General features: G+C 59.5%; 1 protein-coding gene across 18 annotated transcripts in view; it reads right to left on the minus strand.

Moving 5' to 3' along the window:
• Positions 1 to 17,187, minus strand: part of RBFOX1 (RNA binding fox-1 homolog 1) — a 2,206,955-nt gene extending 2,189,768 nt beyond the window's left edge. For 8 of the 18 annotated variants that reach the window (XM_070063953.1, XM_070063958.1, XM_070063946.1 and 5 more), the window contains exon 1: positions 17,004 to 17,171. In XM_070063953.1, coding sequence (XP_069920054.1) covers positions 17,004 to 17,156 — 153 coding nt within the window. In that variant the 5' untranslated portion in view covers positions 17,157 to 17,171. Of the gene's footprint in view, positions 1 to 17,003 lie in introns of all 18 variants that reach the window. The other 10 variants (XM_070063951.1, XM_070063959.1, XM_070063950.1 and 7 more) reach the window with 9 other exon arrangements.
• Between the last annotated feature and the right edge of the window lie 9,267 nt (positions 17,188 to 26,454).

Here is a 26,454-nt window from a genome sequence, read left to right on the forward strand (position 1 = left end):
GAGAGAGATAGGAAGAGAGGGAGGGAGGGAAGGGAGGGAGGGAAAGGGAGAGAGAGGGAGAGAGGGAGAGAGGAAGAGAGGGAGGGGAAAGGGGGAGAGGGGGTAGGGAGGGGGGAGAGGGGGAGGGGGGAGAGGGAGTAGGCGGAGAGGGAGAGAGGGAGAGAGGAAGAGAGGGAGGGGAAAGGGGGAGAGGGGGTAGGGAGGGGGGAAGAGGGGGAGGGGGGAGAGGGAGTAGGCGGAGAGGGAGAGAGGGAGAGAGGGGGTAGGAAGAGAGGGAGGGGGAGAGGGGGAAAGGGGGTTAGGGAGAGAGAGAGAGGAGGAGAGGGGGAGAAGGGGAGAGGGGGTAGGGAGGGAGGGAGACGGCAAGGAGTCTGCGCAGTTCCCGTCAGCAGTCGGCCAGCTGGAGGCACAGCAGAGTTCGGCACCACGGCAGCCCAAGCTCAAGCCTCAGGCCAGAGGAGACCGGGGCTGTGGCTCGGACACAGGTGGACACAGTGGACTCTCTCTGCCTCTCACACTTGCTCAGGCCCTCAGCAGATCGGAGGAGCCCACCCTCGCTGGATAGGGTCTTCGCTCAAGCCAGCCCACTGGCCCAAGTGTCCTGCCCACCACAAGTACCCAGAATGGCCACAGTCAGCTGCCACACCTTTCTCCACCCTCACCCCATGTGTGTGCATCCAAACATTTCTCTGTTAAGATTTATTGATTTATTTATTTGAAAGTCAGAGTTTCAGAGGGAGGAGAGACAGACAGCGATCTTCCATCAGTTCACTCCCTGGATGGCTGCCAAGACCAGGCGTGGGCCAGGCTGAAGGCAGGAGCTGCACATGGGTGCGGGGGTCCAGGGACTTGGGCCATCCTCTGCTACTTTCCCAGGTGCCTTAGCAGGGAGCTGGATAGGAAGTGGAGCAGCCGGGACACTGGCATCGGAGGTGGCAGCTTTACCGGCTACGCCACAGCGCCAGCCCCAAAGTTCCCTCCTTTTCCAGCCTCCCCTGATGACCGCAGGCAGCAGCCGCTCCTCTCCGAAGTCTCAAAACATGCAAGGCACTCCCCTTCCTCGGTAACCCAAGACACGGCTCCCACGCGGTCAGCAGAGTGTGGGGCGCAGCACGGGAGCCCTTGGCCAGGGAGAGGGGCGAGAAGGCAGCAGTGGCACGGCCACTCTCAGGGACATCAGCCCAATCCAAGGCTCGGGCAGCAGCTCAGTTACCCTTCGAGAACGAGGTAGTGACGTCACCCAGCACACAGGATCCAGGAGCTCCTCTGGCTAAAAACACTGCCTTCTAATAAAATTCAGTCAGCCAAGAAATTAATAAAAGCAAGCACCCCGCAAATGTGATGACCAGGATGAAAGGCCAGGGTGAGCACCGGATCCACGCAGAGACAGAGCAGGACGGCCGGCAACCTCGGCAGCGGAAAATGAGACAGAAATCTGGGGGGGCGGGGTACGTGCCCGGGGCCGAGGGGTGGGTAATAGAGGGGGACGTGCATGGGGCGGGGGACATGCACAGGGCAGGGGTGGTGGAAGTGGGGATGTGCTGGGAGGCGGGGAGGGATGGTGGGTGGAGGGGTGGGAGGGGACAAGCACGGGGAGGATGTACAGGGGCCTGAGAATGGGGGAGGGGCCGGCCAGGCCAAAGCCAGAAGCCAGGAGCTTCATCTGGGTCTCCCATGCAGGTGCAGGGGCCCAAGGACTTGGGCCATCTTCTGCTGCTTTCCCAGGCACATTAGCGGGGAGCTGGATCAGAAGTGGAGCGGCCGGGACTCCAACCAGCACCCATATGGGATGCCGGCCCTGCAGGCGGTGGCTTAACCTAGTGCGGCACAGCACCGGCCCCTAAAAACATCACTTTTTCATGTTTCTCATAACCAACTCTGCTTTCTAAAGCAGATCTGGGAACCAGGCTTTGGGGAGCGAGGCCGCCTGTCCCCGCCCCCGGCAGCTCCTCAGTTCTCCTGCGCGTCTCCTCCTCTTCAGGTGCGGACACAGAGCGGATTAGCTTTCTGATTTTAAAGTATCTCACTTAGTCTGAACCTCCCAGCCGGCTCTTCTCTGCCCAGGCTTAGCGGAGGAAGAAGCTCACGTCACGTTAAGGGGGTTCATGTCTCAGGGTGGTGACATTTAACGTGGTTTTCTTTTTCCTTTTTATGCCTTTCTTTGTTCAATTGCTTTTTAAATGCATTAAAAACAATCAAACTGGGGCCGGCACTGTGGCATAGCTGGTAAAGCCTTCACCTGCAGTGCTGGCATCCCATATGGGTGCTGGTTCGAGTCCCAGCTGCTCCACTTCTGATCCAGCTCTCTGCTATGGCCTGGGAAAGCAGTAGAAGATGGCCCAAGTCCTTGGGCTCCTGCACCCACGTGGGAGACCCGGAAGAAGCTCCTGGCTCCTGGCTTCAGATCGGAGCAGCTCCAGTCACCACAGCCAACTTGGGAGTGAACCAGCAGATGGAAGACCTCTCTCTCTCCCTCTCTCTGCCTCTCCTTCTCTCTGTGTGACTCTGACTTTCAAATAAATAAATCTTTTCTAAAAATTAAAAAATAAAAACAATCAAATTGGGGCTGGTGCTGTGGTACAGCAGGGAGAGCTGTGACTTGTGATGCCAGCATCTCATATCGGAGGAGCACAGGTTCAAGTCCCAGCTGCACCACTTCCCACCCAGCTCCCTGCTAATGCGCCTGGGAAAGCAGCAGAAGATGGTCCAAGTGCTTGGGCCCTGCACCCACATGGGAGACCCAGAAAAAGCTCCTGGCTCCTGGCTTCAGCCTGGCCCAGCCCTGGCTGCTGCAGCCTTTTGGGGCGTGAAGCTGTTGACGCAAGATCAGTGTGGCTATTTGTCTGTCTCTCTGTCTCATGCTCTTTCAAATAATAAATAATTAATCCTTTAAAATAACAATCATCAAGTCACTTGTGCAATCTACCATGTACTATGGTCATCCACACACATCTCATCTCTACTTGACCACCAACTTGAGAGCTGTAAGCTCGTGTTGGGGTTCCAGCCCCAGACACTCTGGTTCTAAAGGGTGGGACCCAGAAGCTGCGTGCCCGCCTACAACAGGGGCCCAAGGGCAGCCTTCGGAGAAGCCCTGACGCAGAAGAAAGGCCCCCACAGGCCCCCCCGACGTGTTTCCAACACAGGCAACAGCTGGACGGACGGCTGCCCCCTTGGGCATTTCGCGGGCCTGAGGAATTCAGAGACAGCCTGAGGCACCTGAAGGAGTTTTCGCTGGGTGCCGGGTGGCTCTGTCCCTCCCCGTGGCCCTACCTGAGCTGCAGGCGGACCCGTGATGGACAGAAGTTTCCTCCTCTCTCAGGGACACCGGGGGAGGGTGGCCCACGGTACCCACATGCCAGGAGGGGTGCACCCGGCGAGGGACACAGCTGCTGCCACTGCTCCCCCTTCCTTACAAAGCCGCTGAAGCCACCACAGGCCCCTCCCCCACTTCATCTCACGCAAGTCACCCCAATCATCAGTTAGGGAAGAAATCTCCCCGTGGCACCAAGCCCCTGCCTCCCACGGGGCTGAGTCGGGGAGGGGTGACGAGGCTGTGGGCGTCAGTACCTGGTGCCGCCAGCTCGGTCCCCAGTGACTCACAGACACTGCCCGGGGACCTGGTCACACCCACCCCGCAGCAAATCCAAACAGCCTGCCACAGGGTCACACAGCATGAAAACCTGAGCCCCCCAAATGGAAGGCAGCGCCGAAGCATCTCCCAGGAAGGCCCTCGGCAGCTCTGCCCCCACGGCCTTGCTCGAGTCAGGGCAAGACCCCTGCAGGAGCTGTGCGGGCCTCCATCAGAGTGACCGCCAAGACCCACGGCCAGCACTGGGGACCGACGAAACCGGTTCATAACAGACACCTGCACGTGCAGCATGCAGGCATACGTGCACACACACGCATACTCACACGCGTGTACACACTCTCAGAGCTCTGATCACTGAGGCCCACAGGGCAGGCAGCTGCCGAGCCAGGGCCAGACGCCATGCACAAGAGAGGTGACAGCACAGCAGCACAGAGCACGCGTCCAGGCCCAGCCCACGAGCCAGAGCCGGGCAGCTGCCCGAGGATCAAGGATCATCCAAGAGCTTTTGTAAAAGACAGACCCCAGCTGAACCCCAGCACCGGCATCTCTGCAGGGAGGCCTGGGCACCCCCCCACACACACACCCCACTGGGATGCTTCTAAGGGAAACAGGGAACTCTGGGAAATAGCCTCTGAACACTGACCGCCAGGCCAGCCCCCTGCTTGTGCACGGCAGGCACAGTCCCCACTATTCGAAGCAGGGAAGCAGCTCGAGTGGGGCCGACGGTGCCCCCACCCTGCCTTGAGGCCAGCCGCCCTGGCCCCCCCCTGGAGGGAGCCACATGGCTGTAGAAGGGCTCCCCATTACAGGGCCACGTCGGGGACTTCCAAGCAGAGCCTCAGAGGGGCCATGGGCCAGGGCTCAAGCAGAAACTCCATGGAGAATCCTGAGATCTCCTGCCTCCTGCCTCCACGCAGAGTAGGAAGTCAAGGCCAAGTGCACCCAGCAGGAATGGGGAGGGGGTGGAGAGCTGACCCCACTCCCACCTTGCTTCAGGGCTGCTGGGCCGTGACCCTTCACGTCTCATCCTGCATCTGTTTGATCCTCGCTGGGTCTGTAACAGCAGGAGCTATCAGCAGCCAATCTTCAGAACAAGAAGCGAGAACCAGAGGGGCTTCCCTAACAGGCCCGAGGAGCTAGCGAGGAGGTGGAGCAGCTCAGAGTGAGCCCAGGGCGCGAGACTCCAGAGCCTGTGGTCTCAGCCGCTGGAACACACCTCCCTGGAAGCCAGCAGGCAGCCAATGAGTGCTGAGTAAAGGAACAGCAGGGTAAGCAGAGAGCTGACAGGTGGGGGAGTGGGGGAGGGATGGATGGGTAGAGAGGTGGGTGGGTGGATTTGTGGGTGGATGGATGGATGGGTGAGTAGACAGGTGGATAGGTGGATGGGTGGATGGATGGATGGATGGATGGGTGAGTGGACAGGTGGGTGGGTGGATGGGTGGGTGGATGGATGGATGGATGGATGGGTGAGTGGATGGATGGATGGGTGAGTGGACGGGTGGATGGGTGAGTGGATGGATGGATGGATGGACGGACGGACGGATGGGTGAGTGGACGGGTAGGTGGATGGATGGATGGATGAGTGAGTGAGTGAGTGAGTGGACGGGTGGATGGATGGATGGGTGAGTGGACAGATGGATGGATGGATGGGTGAGTGGACAGGTGGGTGGGTGAGTGGATGGATGGATGGATGGACGGACGGACGGATGGGTGAGTGGATGGTGGATGGATGGATGGATGGATGAGTGAGTGAGTGAGTGAGTGGACGGGTGGATGGATGGATGGGTGAGTGGACAGGTAGGTAGGTGGGGGGGTGGATGGATGGATGGATGGATGGGTGAGTGGACGGGTTGGTAGATGGATGGGTGAGTGGACGGGTAGGTGGGTAGATGAATGGATGGGTGAGTGGACGGGTAGGTGGATGGATGGATGGATGGATGGATGAGTGGACGGGTAGGTAGATGGATGGATGGATGATGGATGAGTGGATGGATGGATGGGTAGATGAATGGGTGAGTGGACAGATGGATGGATGGATGGGTGAGTGGACGGGTGGGTGGGTGGATGGATGGATGGGTGAGTGGATGGGTAGGTGGGTGGATGGATGGATGGGTGAGTGGATGGGTTGGTAGGTGGATGGATAGATGGATGGATGGATGGAGGAGTGGATGAGTGAATGGATGGATGGGTAGATGGATGGGTGAGTGGACAGGTGGGTAGGTGGGTGGGTGGATGGATGGGTGAGTGGACGGGTAGGCGGATGGATGGATGGATGGATGGATGGATGGATGGATGAGTGGATGAGTGGATGAGTGAATGGATGGATGGGTGAGTGGACAGGTGGGTAGGTGGGTGGGTGGGTGGATGGATGGATGGATGGATGGGTGAGTGGACGGGTAGGTGGGTGGATGGATGGATGGGTGAGTGGACGGGTAGGTGGGTGGATTGGTGGATTGGTGGATGGATGGGTGAGTGGACAGGTGGGTAGGTGGGTGGGTGGATGGATGGATGGGTGAGTGGACGGGTGGATGGATGGATGGGTGAGTGGAAGGGTAGGTGGTGGATGGATGGATAGATGGGTGAGTGGAAAGGCAAATGGAGTTAACAGCACTGAATTTATCTGGAGCTCTCCAGATAACTGAGTTCTTTAGGGGTCTCTCCAGCCATGAGTAGGTGGGCACAGGGGCTTGCCCATGCAACACCCATCATTCTTTGGAATCCCAAGGCCCCTCACCACTCTCTGAACACCTCCCTTCTTGACTAACAAAGTCCAAACTCACATGAATAACTGACACCAATCACGGCTCTAACTGGAGGTGCTGAACCAATCACTGCAGGGCAAGCAGTAACCAGTAACCTGATTGGGCTGTGCTGCCATCCTGCTGAGCGAGTGCCATCGAGGGTCCTTTAATCTCTCCATCACAAGCACACTCACCCTATCTCCCCCACCACAGGGAGCAAGAGGAACACACAAAACACACACAGGTCATGCCAGCACACGCGGTCTCTGCTCCAACACCTCCCAGTCCCCCAGGCCAGCCCTCCCTCCTGCCCTTGAACTGACCTTGTAACTGCCTGCCCACCAGGACCCTTCACCTGTGTCCCACACCCTTCTCTCTTTCCTGCGATTCAACCTTCCCCAAAGGCTGGGCCAGCTGCTGACAAAATCCCAGATAAACGGGGCGAGGGCTGGGGTGGGGGACAGGCCGCAGTTACAGGGCAATGCTCTCAACAATCTCCGTGAGCCGACCTGGAGACAGAAAAGCAGGTGAGGAGTGTCGGGCATGGATTCTGCATGACCGAGCGGAAGGAATCGGGGGTCGTAGAACACAAGTGAGTGAGACAAGATTCTTTTTTTACTGTGAACATCCTCCCTCCCACACTGACAGCCAAGGCCAGCTAGGCAGACCGGGCGGCTCCCTCAGGACACACAGAAGACCCACAGCCGATGTTGCCGGCACTGTCTTCGACGACACAGGGACTCTGGTTACAAACGCCTGGAAATCTCAGGAGCCCCGCATTGGAGAGCTCCTGCAGCAGACCCGTTCCAGGGGCCCAGCAGGCAGCTTCCGCGCCAGCCCCACGCTCAGTCACTGTGGAACACCAAGCGAGTTACAGCATCTTCCCGAGCCTGCTTCCTCGTCTGCACAACCAGCATCTGGTGAACACCAGCGACACACGGCCCTCCAGAACAAAGACGGCAGTGCGGCATAATAACCAGTAAAGCTGCTGCCTAGGGCCCCAGCACCCCTTGTGGGTGCCAGTTCCTGCCCCAGCTGGCCCACTTCCGATCCGGCTCCCTGCTAATAGCCCAAGCGTTTGGGCCCCTGCACCCACGTGGGAGCCCTGGATGAAGTTCCTGGCTCGTGGCTTCAACCTGGCTGAGCATCAGCCATTGCGGCCATCGGGGGAGTGAACCAGCGACTGGGGACCTGTCACTCCCTCTCTGTCTGTAATTCTTTCAGATACGTAAATAAATCTTTACATACATTTTGTCCCAGTGGTGACCTTGGTCTAGAAGAGGGCGAACAGTCATCCAAGAACCCAAAGAAGGAGACCCCTGCTGTGACGAGGGCAGCTGATGACGGCGGGGGGGGGGGTCCTGCCGTGGCCACATCGCGCAGCTCCGGTGGCCCTGAGCATGCGACATCTCAGCTGCTGGATGAGACCAGCTTCAGACGGAAAAGCGTTCTAGGCAGAGAGAGGAGGGCGTGCTAAGGCCCTGGGGCAGGAAGGACCTTGCCCAGGGAGCTCCAGGAGCCTGCCGGAGCACACAGCGACCATACCACAACAGGGACAGTGAGGTCGCTGTGGGAGGCCACAGCCTCAGGGGGCAAGGCCAGCCCCTCCTCCACGGCCCCCAAGCCAGACCAATGCACAGGCAGCCTCGGGCCCTGGACGGCTGAGTCGCGATCAGGCATTGAGAAGGGAGGCAAAACGTTGCCTTCCGAGGCCGCCGGTGCTTCCTGGGCAGCGTCTTTATGTGGAGGTGCAGCTCCTCCTCGCACGCACTAGGAAAGCCCCAGCCCCGGCGCGTGGTGTGCACCACGGAGCCGCCCAGCGGGCTGCAGCGTGGGCTCGACCGCGCTCTGTTTGACAGAACTCAGGCAGGGGCGGCGAGGACGGGGGCCGCCTTGTCCCCCACAGGAAGAGCTGGGGACCTGCAGCCATCGCACACCGCTGGCCGTCCAGCTGGCTGGGCCACCAGGCTGCAAATGGGGGTGGGCGGGGCAGCTCCTGTTCGCATGCTTGGAGGGAAACCAGCCCGTGTGGTGACTGGGGGGAGGCAGGGGCTGGACGCACTGCCCAGGCCCCAGGGAGCTCTGCACCCGACCCCACAGCCTGTGGGGGCCCCTGATGCACCCAAGGGGGTCTTCTCAGCCCACCCCCACCACAGCACCAAGAGACTCCCCCAAATGGCGATTCCCAATCGTACACCAACAACCCCGAGAGAGGACTGCCAGTCAAACCTGAACCGGACAAACAACGCATCGTTGTTTTAGGGTAAGCATGTCCCAACTACTGCCTGGGATATACTAAAAACGTGCCAGTCCAACACTCACGTGTACCTGGACCACCTGTGCTTGATCTGCCAACCCGTTCTAATGAAAAACCTAAGCACGTCTTTCCAAATGTTTTTGCACCCTCGTGTGAACATAGCTACATTGCTTAAATTCTTTACAAATGCGCACATCACAATTTTTAATAAGCAGGAAGAAAAACGAAGAGCTTACAGCCAGACCACGGGGACTTTGTTTTGTGTGGCCCCATAGCAAACCCAGGACAGCAAAGCGGAAGGCAGAGACTCCCAGCTCCACGGAGTCGCACACCCACCAAGAGGGTGTTTCCTGCACCTGTGCTGATGCCCATGGGTTTCCAAGTCACAGAGCCTCCATGTCCCCGAGAAGGGCACAGACACGGCCTGCCCAGCACCCTCCAGATCTGGGAGTGCAGGGCAGGGTCCGGCGTGGTCAGGGGCGCAGAAGGGACACACACAGAACCAAGGAAAGCAGAGCCCTCCACCCCATTTCCCAAAGCCATCAGAATGGGGCACCGCACAGCACACCGGCCTCCCTGACAGCCACAAACACGCGACGGACACGGGGACAGCCACAAAGCCCAGCCGTAACACAGCACAGCACAGGGTTTACCCACGCTTCCTCAGGAGCTGAGCCCCCCTCCCCACTCCGCCCAGGGCCTCTCCCCACCTCTCTCTTCCTGCCCCTTGGGATCCTCCTGCCCAGAAGCTGTGTGTAAATCGGCTCCCTCCCTGGGCTGCACTCTGAGACCCCAGCCCGCCTCGGACCCTCGCCCCTCCTCAGGTGCAGTCGGAGTCGAGGGCAGGGGGCCGGGGGATTGTAGCCCCCTCCCACAGGGGCTGGACAGAGGCAGAGGCTGTGCCAACCCCAGAGGCCTAGGCTGTGGGTCAAAAGAACCAGGGCTTCCTCCTGCGACAGCGGTGAGGAGGGGCGGGCAGGAAGGTGGGTGTTTCTCTGGACAAGAGGAGAAACAAAGTGTGCCATCTGCTTATCGGCAGGTGCCCCTACGTGCACGGCCCAACCCTGCACATCTTCAGGGAGGGCTTGCAAAGCCATCCGTCTCATCCCCAGCTTGGTCACCAGGAGCCACGAGGCCCAGCACCAAGGAAGGCAACCCGCAGGGTGCTGGCAGCCACAAGTGGCACTGCTCATGGGCCACGGGCCTGCCTTGAGGAGACACTAGGAAGGGTCACAGTTCACCTTCTCTCCCCTGTCCTAGGGCCCAAGCACAAGCAAATCTCACTCGACGCCCAGCCTTGCGAGGCTGAGACTCAGTGTAGGCCCACCCCAGAGCCCTGCACATGTGTGCACGCCGCTCCCACGGGACTCCCACAGGACCCAGGTCTCTTCCCAGGACAGGGCTCAGGGCTCCAGCCAGGAGGGAATATTTGCAGCTCTGCAGGCCTCCCTGTCTCTGTGACGACCACTCAGCCTCTAGCTACAGCAGAACAGCAGCCACTGACAGTACAGACAACTGGGTCTCAATAAAACTTTATTCAAATCAACAGGGAGGGGCCAGCTCTGTCTCCCTTGCTGGGATCAGGACAGCAGGGGTGGGTCCATCTTGGAGACCGGCTCCCAGCCCGGCCCCTTGCACACGGGAGTTGCTCAGATACCTGGAGAACGCAGGAGAAGACGATGGCCCCAGCAGACAGAGGGGAGGCTCCCTCCCAACGGCACCACCCTTTGCCATCTTGCACCCATGCTCACAGCCACGGCAGGGCCACGTGGGCAGACAGAGCCACACCCAGACCACAGTTCTGCAAGGCCCCCATCACCCCGAGTCTCACCGCACCTGCCTCCCAAACCAGCTGCCGTTAAAATCCCAGCAACAACACGGGACGTGCAACACCAGCCCTCCACGGATCCAACCAACCACGGAGGGAGAACACCGGGAAAGAGACACTGTACTGAAGACGCCTGACATCTTTCTCGCTTCACTCCCTAAGCAGTACAGTATCTCAGCATCTCAGCAGTGCACTGTCTCAGGCACCACGAGGAACCTCGAGATGAATTAGCATACACGGGAGAACTGCGTGGACCCCACGCAAATGCCACGCCATCGTCCAGAGGATGTGGTGGGGGTGGGGGGGTCCTGGAACAATTCCCAGAGGCACCAGGGGCCAATGCACACACAGAGCGGGGAATCTGCTGCCTGTGACAACACGGATGAACCCGGGAAGTGACGGAGAAAGACGCCGCCGCATCTCACCCACACACAGAACCTGCACGGGTCAACCCAGGAGGCAGTAAGAGCGGCAGTGAGCGGAGCTGGGCAGGGCCGGGGCAGGGCGCAGGCGCAGGGGAGCCGCTGCACACGCAGGGCCAGAGGCTAACAACCACGCCGTACACCAGAGCCACCAAGAGGGCAGACAGCTAGGTGCTCCCAGCAGGCACACAGCGAGGACCCGCGCACTACCTCGCTGTGGGCTTTTTAAGTACCCTCTCACGTGAGGTAACGTGTAGTCATTAGCTACATTTAGCCGTTCCACAAGGCGCACACACTTCAAAATGTCCGGCTGTCCACTCCTGCCCAGTGTGTGCATGTAGGTCTGTAAATATGCACACACACACACACCCAGACTCACATATTCACACTCACACTATCACATACACACTCATACAATCACACACACACACTCAGACTCACACACACTCATACACTGACACACACACTCACACACGCACACTCATACACACCCAGACTCACACACGCACATTTGTACACTGACTCAGACACACACACGCAGACCCACACACATGTGCCCTCACATCATCACGCTCACACACAAATCACATGCATGTACACGCTCACTCTCACGCAGTCACATACATGCACACCCACACTCAGCCTCCTGTATCTGCAGGTCCACGTGCCTGCAGTCAACACTCAGGAAAACACCACACGGCACTGAACACGTACGACTCTGCTCTCTGTTCCTAAAGAGTACAGGCTGCTTCCACGGCATTCACGCTGTGCCAGGCGTTGGGAGTGATCTAGAGAGAGTGCGGGAGACACAGGAAGGAGCCCTGGCCATTTGCAAACACGCCAGTGTCTAGCAGGGCCTGAGTGGCTGCAGACTTGGCTTCTCTCAGCGGCTAGAAGCGACTCCGGGCCTGTGGAGGGACATCTACACCCAGAAACTGCCTTCGTCAACTAAACAAACAAAAATAAAATTAGGAAGTCTAAGAGCCCAATATGTTCTCTTTACAACAACAGTGAAATCTGGAATACGAATTATTTATTTAATTCAACTAAGACATGAAAATATTATTTCTCTGAGTGACAACTGTCCTGATATACTTCGACCAAAATAGTCCCCAGAAGTCCTCAAGGAGACCAGAGGCAGCAGTGAGCCTGGCGGCTAAGACGGCGGCAGCCTGCGTCAGAGTCCCCGGCTCCGCGCGTGGTCCGTGTGCATGTGGGTGGGTCTCCCTCTGCTTCTCAAATAACTAATTCTCAGAAGTTTAACTCGGAAATGGCTCGTCTCCAAGAGTCCAGGAATTTCTGATTCAACTGGATTTTGATAAAGTTATCAAATCATTATTTTTATGATGGATCCATAAATGAGCTGTGGGAACTCACCATGAAAATGAGTAAAGGTGACCCCTCCCCAGCAACAGCGACACGCCTGAGGCACTGCGCCTGGCGGGGGGGCGTCAGCGCGGGGGACCCTCACCCCTCTCCGCCTCTCACTGCCCCACAGCCACGCCCCTCCTCATACGACCCAGGCAATCCCAGAAGTTGCCCTGGCCCAGGTCCCACCCTGCACCTGCAGCCCCAGCCCGGTCCTGCTTCCTGGCCCAGACCCGTCCCGCCCCTCAGCCACGGCCCCAGCGCTCCGGGCCACCTTGCCAAGGAGCAAAGCCGATGTCCTCCCTGACTGTCCGAGGGTCAGCCACGGCCCTGCCACTCTCACCGCCCACGTGCCAGACACCCACCCAGCCTCTGGAAGGCACCTCTTGACCCTCCTGCACCCCCTCCCCACCCACCCACATCCCGGGACCCTGCAGGGACCCTGCCCCAGCCTCCACGTGGTCTCCTTCACACTCTTGGGTGCCTCACCATGCTCCAGAGGACACCGAAGGCAAATCTGCACCTGGCTGAGACGCCACACACCAGGACTGTCACTCACACACACACTCTCACACAATCACACACACACTCAGACACGTGCACACACAGACACACGCACTCAGACATGTGTACACAGACATGCACACAATCACACTCTCACACGATACACTCAGACATGTCCACACACAGACACACACTCAGGTATGTGTACAGAGACATGCACACAATCACACACATATACACTCATACACGTGCACACACAGGCAGACACATGCACTCAGACATGTGTACACACACAGATATGCACACACACAATCACACACATACACACACAGAGAATCCCACAATCACACACACATATACACTCAGACACATGCATACACACACAATCACACTCTCACACGATACACTCAGACATGTGCACACACAGACACACACTCAGGTATGTGTACAGAGACATGCACACAATCACACACATATACACTCAGACACATGCACACACAGGCAGACACATGCACTCAGACATGTACACACACAGATATGCACAATCACACACATACACACACACAGAATCCCACAATCACACACACATATACACTCAGACACGTGCATACACACACACACTCAGACATGTGTAGACATGCACACAATCACATACACACTCACACACAGACACGTGCACACACAGGCGGACACAAGCAGACATGTGTACACACACAGATATGCACACACACAATCACACACATACACACACAGAATCTCACACACACACATATACACTCAGACACGTGCATACACACACACACTCAGACGTGTAGACATGCACACAATCACACACATACACACTCACACATAGACACATGCACATACAGGCGGACACAAGCACTCAGACATGTATACACAGACATGCACACACAATCACACACACATACACTCACAGACATGTGCATGCACAGGTAGACACATGCACTCAGACATGTGTACATACAGACATGTACAATCACATACAGAGACACACACAGACATGGGCACACTCAGGCGTGCATACACACTCAGACATGCACACATACACACACACAGACCTGCGGGCACACAGAGACATGCACACACATGCAGATACACACACTCACAATCACACACACATACACACATTCAGACATGGGCACACACATGCAGGCACACACACGCACACTGAGACACATACATGTGCAGACACATACACACTCACATATACCCAGTTGTGCTCAGTGACACACCACTCAGGCCTGCACACACACACGCACACACACACGCCCCACCTAAGTCTGTCCAGCTGAGAAACACCAATCAAGCTGGAATTTTCCAAAACGGCTGGAGCCACACGCCGCACGGCACACTCACCAGCGCAGTGCACGCGCTGAGACGCACCTGTCCAGCGAGCTTCAAGGTGTCAGGGACGCACCCTGGACCTCCGGTTCCAGTTCCAAGGAACGTGCCCTCCCCCCGAGCCCCCACTCCAGCCTGGGCCTCCACCACTGGCACCGCACTTGAGGCCCCAAGGGGACGAGCAAACTTGCCAGCACTCCCCTCACACGCGCCTCCCCCTCAGGCGTGCGACCTTCCAGTGGGCGGCCACGTCGCCGTGTCAGCCCCGGAGAGCGTTGCCAGGGAAATCTCTACGCGGCAGCCAGGGGCTCCAGCTGTGTTCAACGTGAATCCACACACACAGACCTGGTGCAAACGCACTGTCTCACGGGCCGACGTCAGGCACCTCCAGTGAGGGAGGGGACGCTGACCACCACCTGCTCTGCCTCCAGGAACCCCAGACCCAAGGCAGCAAGGGGGAAACTGAGGCAAGCCAGTGCGTCCCACGCAGAGGCCAAGAAGCTACCAGAATCCACTCTGAGAGTGAATGGAGGCGTCTCCACTCCCACTTGGATGGATAAGGTGATGCAGCCCCGAACCCCCAAGAAGCCAAGTAAGTCCCAAAGTAACCGGCTGTCAGTGCCGTGTTCGGGGCACACATGCTGCGCCATGCGTTTGCTGCCGTCCCATCTCCGCAGATCCCACAGACCTCCTGTGAGGTCGCATCCCGATTCCACAACACTAACCAGGAAACTGAGACCTGCAGACGGCACGGGACCCTCCCGAGGCCCTGCGGTTCCCAAGTGACCCCCCAGGAAGCTCAGCCCGATGCTCAGGCTCCCTACAAGGACTGGCCACTTCCTCAGGGGTCCTCGCTGGGGCTGGGGTCCCCCAGGCGGGCGGGACTGGGGACACGGCTCAACATCCCACAGGCCCTCCGCGGCCAGCAGTGGCTCCCAGTGCTCGTGCCTGGCCAGCGACCTCCAGGCCCAAGGCCCACTTCTGCCCAGCGGTATCCCAGAAACCTGCCAAGCTGCCTGGCTGGGGGAAAGTGGAGCAGACGGTGCTTGCTGATACCGGCTGCCAAGGGGAGGCTCTCCTCCTCCGGAAGGAGCTCCTGGGTCACTAAGGGCTCTGGGAAGACCGGCCGTTCCTCCACCCTCTCCAGGGCGCTGGGGCTGGGCAATGGAAAGCCCCAGGGCTCAGTCCTGTCCCCACCACACACACCTTCCCATGGGGCCAGCACCCAGGGGCCCCTGCAGGCCCCATTTACCTCCCTAAAGCCAGGAAAGTGATCTCTAACACAGAGACGCGAGAGCCACACAGGGATGGCCGGTGGCACTGACCCTCAGCCACGCAGAGCGCTGGCCCAGCCCCGTGTGCAAGGGTGAGTTCTGTAGGACCCCACCACCTGGCCAACGCTCCAGAGAGCAGAGCCATCAGGGAGGGCGCCCCGTCCTGCACCCACGCAGCTGCCAGGGGAGACGCGGGCTCACCTCCTGGACACAGCTGCTGCTCATGCCGGCCCCAAGTGCTCCCTGAGCTCCTGAAGGACAACACAGCTACAGAAACTGGAATGGAAGAGAGGCCGGATGGCCGGGGTCCCAGCACCCGGAAAGGAGAGGGCCAAGTTCAGGCTCCGCGATGAGGAAGGTTTCTGTGCGGGGACAATGGGACCCCGGGAACACGGGATTTCCCACTGTGCTCTAGGACCACAAAGTTCAGTAGGGGGTCTGCCTCGGGAATACGCTGTGCTCTACACAAAATTCTTCCAGCTAATGGGAAGCACTGAACGCGGAGAGTGTGGCCCGAGAGCCACCCGCCCAAGCCAGACGTCACCCAAAGCCAGCTCCGTGGGGGAGGGTCCCAGCGCTCGGTTCCCAGAGCACACCCTGCCACGCTGAGCCCTTCCTGGGAATGAGACTCTCCTTCCCTCAGCGGTCGCCCCCCCCCCCCTTACAGCACAGCACCTGTTGACATGGCTAAGGAGGGCCAGGATGCACACCCAGGTAGCTGGGTCCAGTCCACTCCGCTTGGTCACTGCACTGCATTCTGGGATGCTGGCCTTTGCAAGGCTCCCAGCGAGCCCGAAGGGATAGGAGCACGTCCACCAATGAGAGTCTCAATGGCGATGCCACAGAGATGGGGCTTCTCACCTCCCCGGCCGCCCTGCCCGAGGTCTCTGTCCCAGGTCTCAGAACCCAGGGACTGCACGCAGAGATGGGGGCGTCACCGCCAGCCAGACCAGCCTCGGCAGCTGGGGCTTGGCGCAGGTGGAAGGCGGCCTGCGGGGGCGGCCCGGGGGCACTCGGGTGGGGCGCGGCCTCTGCACGTGGGACTCATCAGCCGTTCTGACCAGCGCCCGGAATGGACACACTTGGAGGCCGAGCGCACGGTCCACCAACGCCGACCCAGGTGCGAGCCCTCCCGGAGCAGGACGCCGCTCCGCATCCGCGGGCTCCGGCACCGAAGGTCAGCGCGCCCCGGCCGCGGGAGACAGAAGGTCAGCTCGGCCGCCCCGGGCCCGGGACTTGCTGCCCACTGGCCACCCCGCGGGGACCGGGGCCAGAGCGGGCCCTGCCCCTGCCCGTGCCCCTGCGCCCGGGGGCAGCGAGAACTCTGCCTCACCGTGCGTCCCCGCAGCGGGGGCACCACAGCAAAGGCCACCCTCTGGCTCTCGGACGGAACGGGGCGGGCCTGACCGCCGCGGGCAGGGCAGGTGCAGGGCGCCCCCCAGCGCGGGGTCCGGCCCGGGGACTCCCGCACCTTACCAGGTGTGAGGCGCAACGCAGCTGCCAAGTCCCAGCCCGGGATGGCGGCGCCGGGGGTGGAGCCGCTCCTGCCCTGCCCTGCCCTGCCCTGCCCTGCCCTGCCCTGCCCGGCGTCGCGGGAGCAGCACCGTGGAGGCCCCGGGAGCCGGAGCTGCCGCCGCCCGCGCCCGCGCACTTACGCCGGTGCCCGCGCCGCCCGTCTGGGCGCCCGGCTCCTCGCTGGCCGCGCGTCCTGCTTCCAGCCCCAGCCGCAGCCGCTTCTCCTCCGGGGGCGCATCGTCCTCCGCGCGCCCGGGCCGGCCGTCCTCGGGGCCGCCGGGAGCGCTGGCCATGGCTCCCGCGGGCTCTGCCTGCACTTGGCGAGGACCGCGGAGCCGGGCGCCTCCCGCCGCCGCCGGCCTCTAGCTGCAGACGGCGCCTGCGAGCGCGGGCTCGGCGGGTCCGCGGCCGGGGAGCTGCCGGCTCTCGGCCGCCCTCTGCCGGCAGCGCGTGCGCACCGCGCCCACCGCGAGCGGCCGGCCCCGGCCCAGGGCCAGCCCGACTCCCGCACGTCCATCCCCTCCCCCGCCTGGTAGAGTCCCGATGGCCTCCCTGCCCAAGGTGGACAGCGGCGACGTTGACCCCGGCCTTTGGTCCAAGCGCATGCAGCGTTCGGCCTGGGAGCGGGGGGAAGCGTCACCTGTCGCCAGGCACCTGCAGAACACCTGTCGTTGAAAGTGGCCAGCCTCACCTCTGCTCCTGCAAAGTTCAGGACACACGGAGAAGGCCCTGGGGGCGAACATGATCAGGGGAACCCAGGGATGTGAGAACCGGTAAGACAGGGGCCTCGGCGGCCGCGGGGTTATCAGATGGACAGCAGCAGGCACAGTGCTCTCCGGGACATGGGAGCTGAGAGGTGCCCAGCAGGACCTGTCCTCCGCAGGTGCAGGGTGTTCAGGCCCCAAGGCTGCAGCAGAGGCTGCAAGGTGGTAGGCAAGGGGAGACAGGTGCGGTGAGCAAAGCTCTGGTGGGAACCTGGCCACGCAGCTCCCCCAGCCATGGCCCAGCTGAGAAGAGGGAGAAGTCTTTGAGAAGCACTCTGGGACCATGCACTGGCTTATTATCCCCACTGTACAGATGAGCAGACTGAGGCATAGAGGGTAAGCCAGGTGCCCAAGGTCCCCTACAGCCATGGGGCCAAGTGCCAACAGCACTGAGCCCCGAAGGCAGGGTGAGCAAGGTCAGATAATGGATGTCAGAGCAGAAGCAGCCATCAGTGTCCTCGGATTCTGCAGTTAACCCTGGGTTCCCAGGAGGGGAGGGGGCGCCCGCTCTGAGAACACAGAAGAGTTCCAGGTGGAGTGTGCTGGAGTCTGGCTGTGGTCTCGCCCTCTGTGGGTTCCCAGGCTGGAGCCAGGTGAGAGACTCGGGACCAAACAGCAGGCTGGGTCCCCGTGGGGAGCCACCCCACCCACTGCCCAGGACGTGTCCTGCTCCTCTGGCCACCTGCCTGCCCCGAGGGATGCTCGGCCTCTTCTCAGGAAGTCTGTGCTGTAGAAGGACGTCCTCGGAGCTTGCCAGGCCCTGACCAGATGCTAAGGCCTGGAGACCTGAGTGTCCCAGGCCCACCAGTCAGGGCAGGGCCTCACGGAGTGGTGGCTGATGGGGCGTGAGTCCGAGGCCACTGGACCATCATGCGCTGGCAGTGCTGGGATTCATACCTGGGCATCCAACTTGGACGCTGTGCTATGTGACGGTGACACATCCCATGTGTCTTGGGAGAACCCACAACCCCAGCCCCCCTCTCCCACCTGCCCTGCCTGCCGGGCTCGGGGTGCTAACATCTGGTTAGCCCCGTCCCACACAGGAAAGTGAGGGACAGTGGCAGGGACCTGGGAGCACCAGTTGGTGGCAGGCTCTGCTAAGTGCCGGGAGCGCTTTTCCTCTGATTGCATCCGGCCTCAGTATGACTCGCCGGTGACACGAGCGGCTCCCCTGTCTGTCCCTTCTTCCTCTCTGCAAGTGCAAGGCTGTGCACTCCCGGTCTGCCTGTTGCTGTTCAGTTAACAGCTCTTATTCCCTAGCGTCAGCTTGGCAGGGAGAATGAGCGGAAAACCCAGCGAGTTTGGAGACTGCCCTCCCTCGGCGGTAGTAACCTGTTGATACTTTATTAGCAAGCGTTAGTAACCTGTTGATACTTTATTAGCAACTGAAGTTCCCAGTAGTCTACAATCCAGTTCACTCTCGGCCGTGCACACTCTGCGGGCTTGGACACACGTGTGATGGCACGGCTGTTACCCCGGACAGTCTCGCTGTCCCGGAGATGCCCTGCGCTCGCTCTGTTCATCTTCTATCCACTCTGCTTTCCAGCAGCCAGGCCCGGACACCAGACCACGAAGCTCTGCCTTTTGCCCCTCACCTAGGCAGGAGTTACCACTCTGCTGGTTTTTCCTGTCTATGTATGTTCATTATGCATCCTCTCATTCTCTTTCCCTCCCTCCCTCCCATAGCTACTTTTTCTCTTTATCTTAGCTCTGCTCCTATTTTTATCAGTATTTAGCAATGCATAACCCCTGGTGACCAACTCATGACCTAGCCACACACCCTTTTTCTTGGTGACGGAGGCCCTGGCTTTCAACCTCTGGAGATGGACCCACACTTCAGCACCATGGACAGAGCGAATGCCGCCCATCCCCCAACTTCCCCAGCCCCTACCCCATGCAGGCAGCAGGTGACAGGCTTTTGTTTTGTTTTGTCTTGAAGATTTATTTATTTATTTGAAAGGCAGAGTTACATAAACAGACACAGAGAGAGCGAGAGGTCTTCCATCTACTGGTTCACCCCCAGATGGCCTCAATAGCTGGGGCTGGACCAGGCTGAAGCCAGGAACCAGCATCATCTTCCAGGTCTCCCACGTGGGTGCAGGGGCCCAAGCACTTGGGCATCTTCTGCTGTTTTCCCAGGTGCATTAGCAGGGAGCTAGACCGGAAGTGGAGCAGCTGGGATAGCGCCAGTGCCCACATGGGATGCCGGCTCTGTAGGCAGTGGTTTTACCCACTACACTACAAACACTGGCCCCAAGTAACTGAATTTCTGGCTCATCCCCTCTGCCCATCCTTCTCTCCTCTCACTGTCTCGCTCCCCTCCCCCTCTTCTCTTCCTTCCCTTCCTCTCCTTCTATCTAACGCTGCACGAGCACACGTGTAGGATGTCAAAGTTCCACGAGGAGGGATGCTTCTGTGACAGACTCGGGACACGGTCCAGCCGGCAGAGAAATGCAGCTTGTGCAGGCCCCGGGCACGAGAACCAGCTGGAAACACCTCGTCCCAGCTCTGGCGTCTGATCCATTTGGGCACAGAACCCCTGGAGAAGGCACAGAGAATCAAGAGTGTTAAACACCGAGGTCCACTCAGCACACATCGGTCCCAGGATGCGCTGACGCCAAACACGACGTTTGCTGTCCCAGTCCAAGGCAGGGAGACACCGGGGATGCAAGAGCTATGGAGTGAGGACTCAGACGCTGTCTCTCTGCTCTTTTGACCCTAACGTGGAGCTAGAAAGGAGAGACAGTGCTGTGTGCTCCCAGGTGTGCGTGTCTGCCCTGTGCGTGCATAGCTGCTGTAAGTGAGGCAGGGAGGGTTAGGGGCAGGCGGGTGTCCCTCGACAACCCTGGCAGTAAGAGGGGAGGCAGGTGAGATGTCTGGAAAGCAGAGTCGGGAACAGCAGACACGTATCTGGGTAGGAAAAGGACCAATCTGTCCCCCGCCAATCCGTGTCCCCCTGTGCCAGTCATAAAACACAGCTCACACTTGCGGGCATCCGGGATGGCCAGGCACTGCTAATCGCTTTGTATGCATGACGCCATCCAACCACGACAAGCCCATAAGGTAGGGGCTGTTCCCATTAGACAGACAAGAACACTGAGGCTTCACAAGATTGAATAACTTGATCAGAACACGCAGCTAGTAAACAACAGACACACACACGCGCGTGCAAAAGACGTAACAGCAACAAGGCACACGGTAGGAACCAGTCCAGTGCAGGGAAGCTGAATGAGTCGGCGTTGAGCAAGCTGCCAATCCAACAAAGGATTTTTACAGAGCCCTGTGGATGATCTCTCCTCCAGGGACGCAGAGCCCATGAGAAGGCAGGCACGAGGGGTTCTGGGAGGTGAACAGCAGCCTTACAGACGGCGTGGGTTGCTCTGTGGTTTCCCGGCTGGGATGCAGGTGCTGTGAGGCACACAGCACGGGACGAGGCAGCGGGGAGACTGGGATTTGAAGTCTGGCTCTTCCACTGTCTGGGGGTGACCTTGGGCACGCCGCTGTTGCCCTCTGCACCCAGAGGTGCAGAAAGGCCGGGCTCCGGCCAGGCTGCACGGTGATGCTCGCACCGCTGGCGTCAGCCTGTGTTGCCAAAGCTACCTTGTGGGGAGGCCTCCTCCCCTTCTGGTGTCCACCTGGGAGCTTACAGGGCAGGGGCATCCCCCATGGCTGACGGGGGTCCCCCAGGAAAACGCTAGCTGGGCTGGCCCTGAGCACCCGCTGCCCCTTCACGTGCTGGTCCACCGGCTGCGTATCCTGGGAAAACGGACCTCATCCTTAAGTTCTCTTTGATGGCTTTTGCCCTGAATTGATTTGAATAAATCACTCTAATGCTCCCTCCACAGTGGAACCGATCATGCAAGAGTGTCAGGGGCCCAGCTTGGAGAGCAGGCTGGAGCCGCCTCTTGCCTGTTTCAGGACGGGGGTGGGGGGTAAAGGGAGGGAACTCGCAGAGACCCAGACAGACGGGGATGAGTCCCCAGAGGGCGGGGCCCAGAGCCCGGCCAGGACTGCTCAGCCCAGGGCACCCCCGCCTGCAGCGCCTGCCCTGGAGAAGGCGGCAGAGGAGAGCAGGTGGGGCCGCTGCACTCCGAATGCCAGCGCCCTGAAATGCTGCCAGCTGAGCTCACCCCACGGCACGGGAGAGCGGGCTCCCTGAAGGGTCCGCGTCCCTAGTTCTGCGGCTCTCAGAGACTCTGCTGAGTTTCTCTGGTGTCCAGGCGCCGCACCTTAAAGATACGGCCCACTCAGTGCTGCCAGCCAGGGAGCACTCACACACACACACACACACACACACACACATGCACACACGCGAAGCCTGGCTCCTTCTCTTCCATCATGTCTCTTCTCAAATTCCGCCTCCTCCCAGCACCTGGTATAAGTTAAGCCCTCGCTCTAACTCCCTCGGACCACTCCGGTCTCTCTCTACCTCCCTCCGTGCCATGGAATGCCAGGCGCTGTCTTCCTTGGAGACACAGGTCTGAGAGCCAGAGGCCCGGGGAACCCTTGCCTCTTCCCTCATTAGCTGTTGGCCTTGGACAGCTGCTCAGCCGCTCAGTTTTCTCACCTGTAAAATGGGGCTGTAAGAGCAGCCACTTCCTGGAGCCACTGAGCCCTGCAAAGAGCAATGTGCCTAAGCCACTGCTGCTGCTTGTGTTGGGACAGCTTGGCCTCCTTGCCAACCACAGGAGCCCTGACCCTGACCCTGACATCCCTGAGCTCCCTTGGGCACTGAGAAGATGGGCGCTGAACACAGGAACGCTGTTTGCTTGTTCTGTGGCTTCACACACGTTTCGAACACCCAGAGTGGACGCGGCCAGATGTCCATCCTTTCCCAGTTGGGCAAACAAAGGCGGGAAAGCTTGGGGCATCTGAGCCTGCAGACCCACCTGGCCGGCAGGCTCCCCAGCCACGGGCAGGAAGCAGAAGCCCAGGGCTGCCCCCGCTCCCCCTGGGACGCCGTAGCCCAGTCCTGCATCTGGAGATGAGGCTCAGGGGGCTGCTGCACACGTGCCTGCCGGCCCGCTCTCCCCAGGGCTCTGGAGGAGCTACAGTGTGCAGGGCCAGGGCTTGGGGCAAGGAACTGGGCTTGGTGGGCGATCCCCGGCCCCAGGGCCTGCGGCTCAGAGAGCCCCCTACTCTGCTATGAAGAATGAACATCTGGGCCACAATAGCTGTCCAATAGCAACCCACGGCTCAGCAGCCACAGCTGAGTTGCCTGGGTCAGCTTGACCCCCGCGAGGAAGCAGAGGCCAGGCCCCTCATCCCCAGGGCTCCCAGAGAAGCGCCGCCTGTGCCGGCTGTCATGGAAGGACCGAGGGAAGCGACAACGAGTGAATAAAGGACATTACGTGCGCCACTAATTCTCCATCCCCAAACTCCTGATTCCCATGGGGGAGGGCGGGGAGTCCAGCCCCACCACTCGCCATGTGACACTGGACCGGTGAGCTACCCCTGCTGGACACTGAGAGCCCCCTCCTGTGGGACGCTGGGGTGCACAGAAGCCGTGGGAGCTGGCCAGCGCCCTCCGACGTCTGCTTTGTCTCTGCGAGCTGGTTATGTTCAGCCGATTCCGTTCACCGCTTGCTGTGAGCTTCCTTGAGCCCGCCTGGGGAAGAAGCTAAACACATGTCGACTTTGTAAATGAACTCCAGGAACGTAACGTTTATGGGGTGGACTTGAGCCGAAGGATCGTCTCCCGGCTGGGCACCCTTGCAAAGGAGGCTGTCTGACAAGGTACCGGCTCGGCTGTGGTCACGGGGAATGCACACAGCCCCTGCGCCGGGGTCCCACTCCTACAGACGGCTCCAGAGCTGTGGCCACGGCAGGGCTGCGGGAAGTGCACCAGGACACATTCAGGGAAGCGGGCAGCAGGTCACACACAGGAGATGGGAGAGAAGAGTTTGTGGTACAGACACAGAGCAGAATATGGAGCCTCGGAGAAGGGAAGCAAAGTTCCAGGTGCCAGCAGCGAAAGGGCCACGAGACACACCGTTCACGAAGACAAGAAGGTGCAGAGGTGGCGTGAACTCGTGCTTCTAAAGGCACCCACACGCCGCACGAACACAGGCTGGGGTGCTTCCAAGAGCTCATGAAAATCCAACTCAAAACTAAGTTTAATTTATTGCAAAAAAAAAAAAAATTGGAAATCTATACAGGCAAGGACTCTTCAAAAAGTTCCTGGAAAATGTATGTGATGACAAAACTCCGCGTGGATCTCAATTTCTGCACCGAACTTCACTTCTCTGCTCACTGCACTTCCCGGGAATGTGAGAAGTGCCCGCATCGCACCGTGCATTGCCAGAACTTCTCATCTTCCCGAACCGAACCACCTCCCCCTCCCTCCCAGCCACTGTCCCGCTCTCTGCCTCTGAGTCAAGCTGATGGTGCAGAGACTGGAACGCTGGAGTGGTTAGGAGGCCTTTGGAGTCAGGCCACAGAAAATCCAGACCGAAGCCAGGTCACCCAAGGAGGAAATTTATTCCCCCGTGCCAAGGACAGACCAGAGGTCCGACCGGCTCCGTCCTGGGCAGCCGGGGAATTCCACCAGGATGCCAGGCTCTTACCCCACCTCTCCTCTGCTGGCCCCAGACTTCTCTGCGCCCTGGGGCCACCCCTCCCGGGGCACAGTGCTCCATGCTGTACATACGTGCCTGTCATCACCCAGTGACGCCGTCCCCGACAGGCCCGAAACCCCCTTCAGCATAACCAGGCCACGTGAGGACACAGCACGTATCAGGGATCGCAGACTGCACTCTGCAGGTCAAACCCAGCCCACAGCCCACGCCTGTACATCAAGTGTCATCCGGACACGATTCTGTGCTGCCTGCGGCTGCTTCCCGGCTACAGTGGCACGATGGAGGACTTTCCCTGGAGACCAGAAATGTCACAGCAGCGTTTGCTGGCTCCCGGCTTAACTGCTCCAGCGTGGGAGGAAGGGACATGGGGCACCCACCTCACGCCCGCCGCAAACCTGTGGGTTACTTTCAGCCAACAGCACTCCCTCTCATTCTGACAAGAGTCCCTTAGCGCATCACCCACGGGACAAAGCGATGCTTCCTCTTTCTTTCCATGGAACTTCCAGGCAGTGTAACGCTAATGGGTGAAGTGAGTGTGAATGAGCCACCTGGTGCGAAAGACACCGGTCGCTGCTGCCCGCCGTGCCCACGCCCCTGTGTCACCACACACTCACTCTGCCTCTCCTGCAGGGCCTGAAGCGCTGCCTAAACACCCACTCCGAAACCACGGGCTCAATGCAACCACAAGATTTACTTTGCCCACAGATCTGCAGCTTAGCAGAGCTCACGGGGGCAGTTCTTCTCCGCTCCACGAGGCCTCAGCTGGGGTCTCGGCAAAGTTAGCCTCAGCGCGGTCCGTTCGCGTGGGCAGTAGACGGGCACCGGCTGCTGGCAGGGACCAGCAGTGCTGTGGGCCTCTGGCCTCAGCTCCTGTCCATGTGGCCCACTCCAAGGGCTGTCTGGGCTTCCTTGTGGCGTGGCGGCTGGGTTCCACGACTGTCCCTTTTATGAAGGAAGAGACGAGAGAAGGGAGGGAGCTGTGCCACCTCTCACGACTGGCCCAGAAGTCACACAGAGCCACTCCCTGCACGCTCAGGGCCCAGACTCGAGGGCGGGGGTGGGGCTCCTGGCTGGAAGGAGCCCTGTCTGGACGGCACCATCTGCCTCGGGGCAGTTTCTCTGCGTCTCTTCCTTGTCCCTGTATCTTCAACCTGGCTTTAATGCTTCATGTTCATCTGCTTTCTGCAATGTGCCGAGCTAGACTGAGGTCAGCAACGGCCCCACGTCCACACTCCTCCCATTCTTGTCTTTCTCGCCCCGTGCAGGTGGGCCTGCCCTGGCCCTTCCTTTGACAGAGGAGAAGGAACCATGCAGAGACGCACCAGCCACAAAAACAGGGGCCTCCAAAGGCCTTGTGCATGTCTGCTGTCTGTCTCACTGCCCCTTGCACCTGCCACGAGCGGAAGCCCCACCTGCCTTCAGAGGTTCGAGGAGGGAAGCTTGGCTGTCCCAGCCAGGGCCATTCTAGACCAGACCTCGAAAACTAGATCCCAGCCAAGATCAGCACTTCCTGCCCAGCCCACAGCCGACTGCAGAGATAATGAGAAAAACCACTGGGCGCACCAGCAGACTCACAGGTAACAACACAGGCTCATTCTCTGAGCCCCTGGGTTTTGGGGTGGTCGTGAAATATTAGCTAATGGACGCAAAAAGCACATCACTGGATTTTGTTTTACAGCCCCACTGAGAGTCACTTTTTTTTTTTTTTTGACAGGCAGAGTGGACAGTGAGAGAAAGAGACAGAGAGAAAGGTCTTCCTTTGCCGTTGGTTCACCCTCCAATGGCTGCCGCGGCTGGCACACCACGCTGATCCGATGGCAGGAGCCAGGAGCCAGGTGCTTTTCCTGGTCTCCCATGGGGTGCAGGGCCCAAGCACTTGGGCCATCCTCCACTGCACTCCCTGGCCACAGCAGAGAGCTGGCCTGGAAGAGGGACAACCGGGACAGAATCCGGCACCCCGACCGGGACTAGAACCCGGTGTGCTGGCACCGCAAGGCGGAGGATTAGCCTAGTGAGCCGCGGCACTGGCCCGAGAGTCAGTTTTAATGAAAAAATGTAACCCATTTATATTTAGTGTGACATACCTGGTGTTGACCCTTTGCTATTACTTCAGCCTAGTTACTTGTTTTCTTTCATTTTGTGTTGTTCATTTTTCCCCAGCTAGATCCATTTTTGTTTTTTTGTTTTTTGTTTTTTGTTTTTTGTTTTTTTTTTTTGACAGGCAAAGTTATATAGTAAGAGAGAGACAG

Source organism: Oryctolagus cuniculus, chromosome 19, assembly GCF_964237555.1.
Source record: "Oryctolagus cuniculus chromosome 19, mOryCun1.1, whole genome shotgun sequence".
Lineage (NCBI taxonomy): Eukaryota > Metazoa > Chordata > Mammalia > Lagomorpha > Leporidae > Oryctolagus > Oryctolagus cuniculus.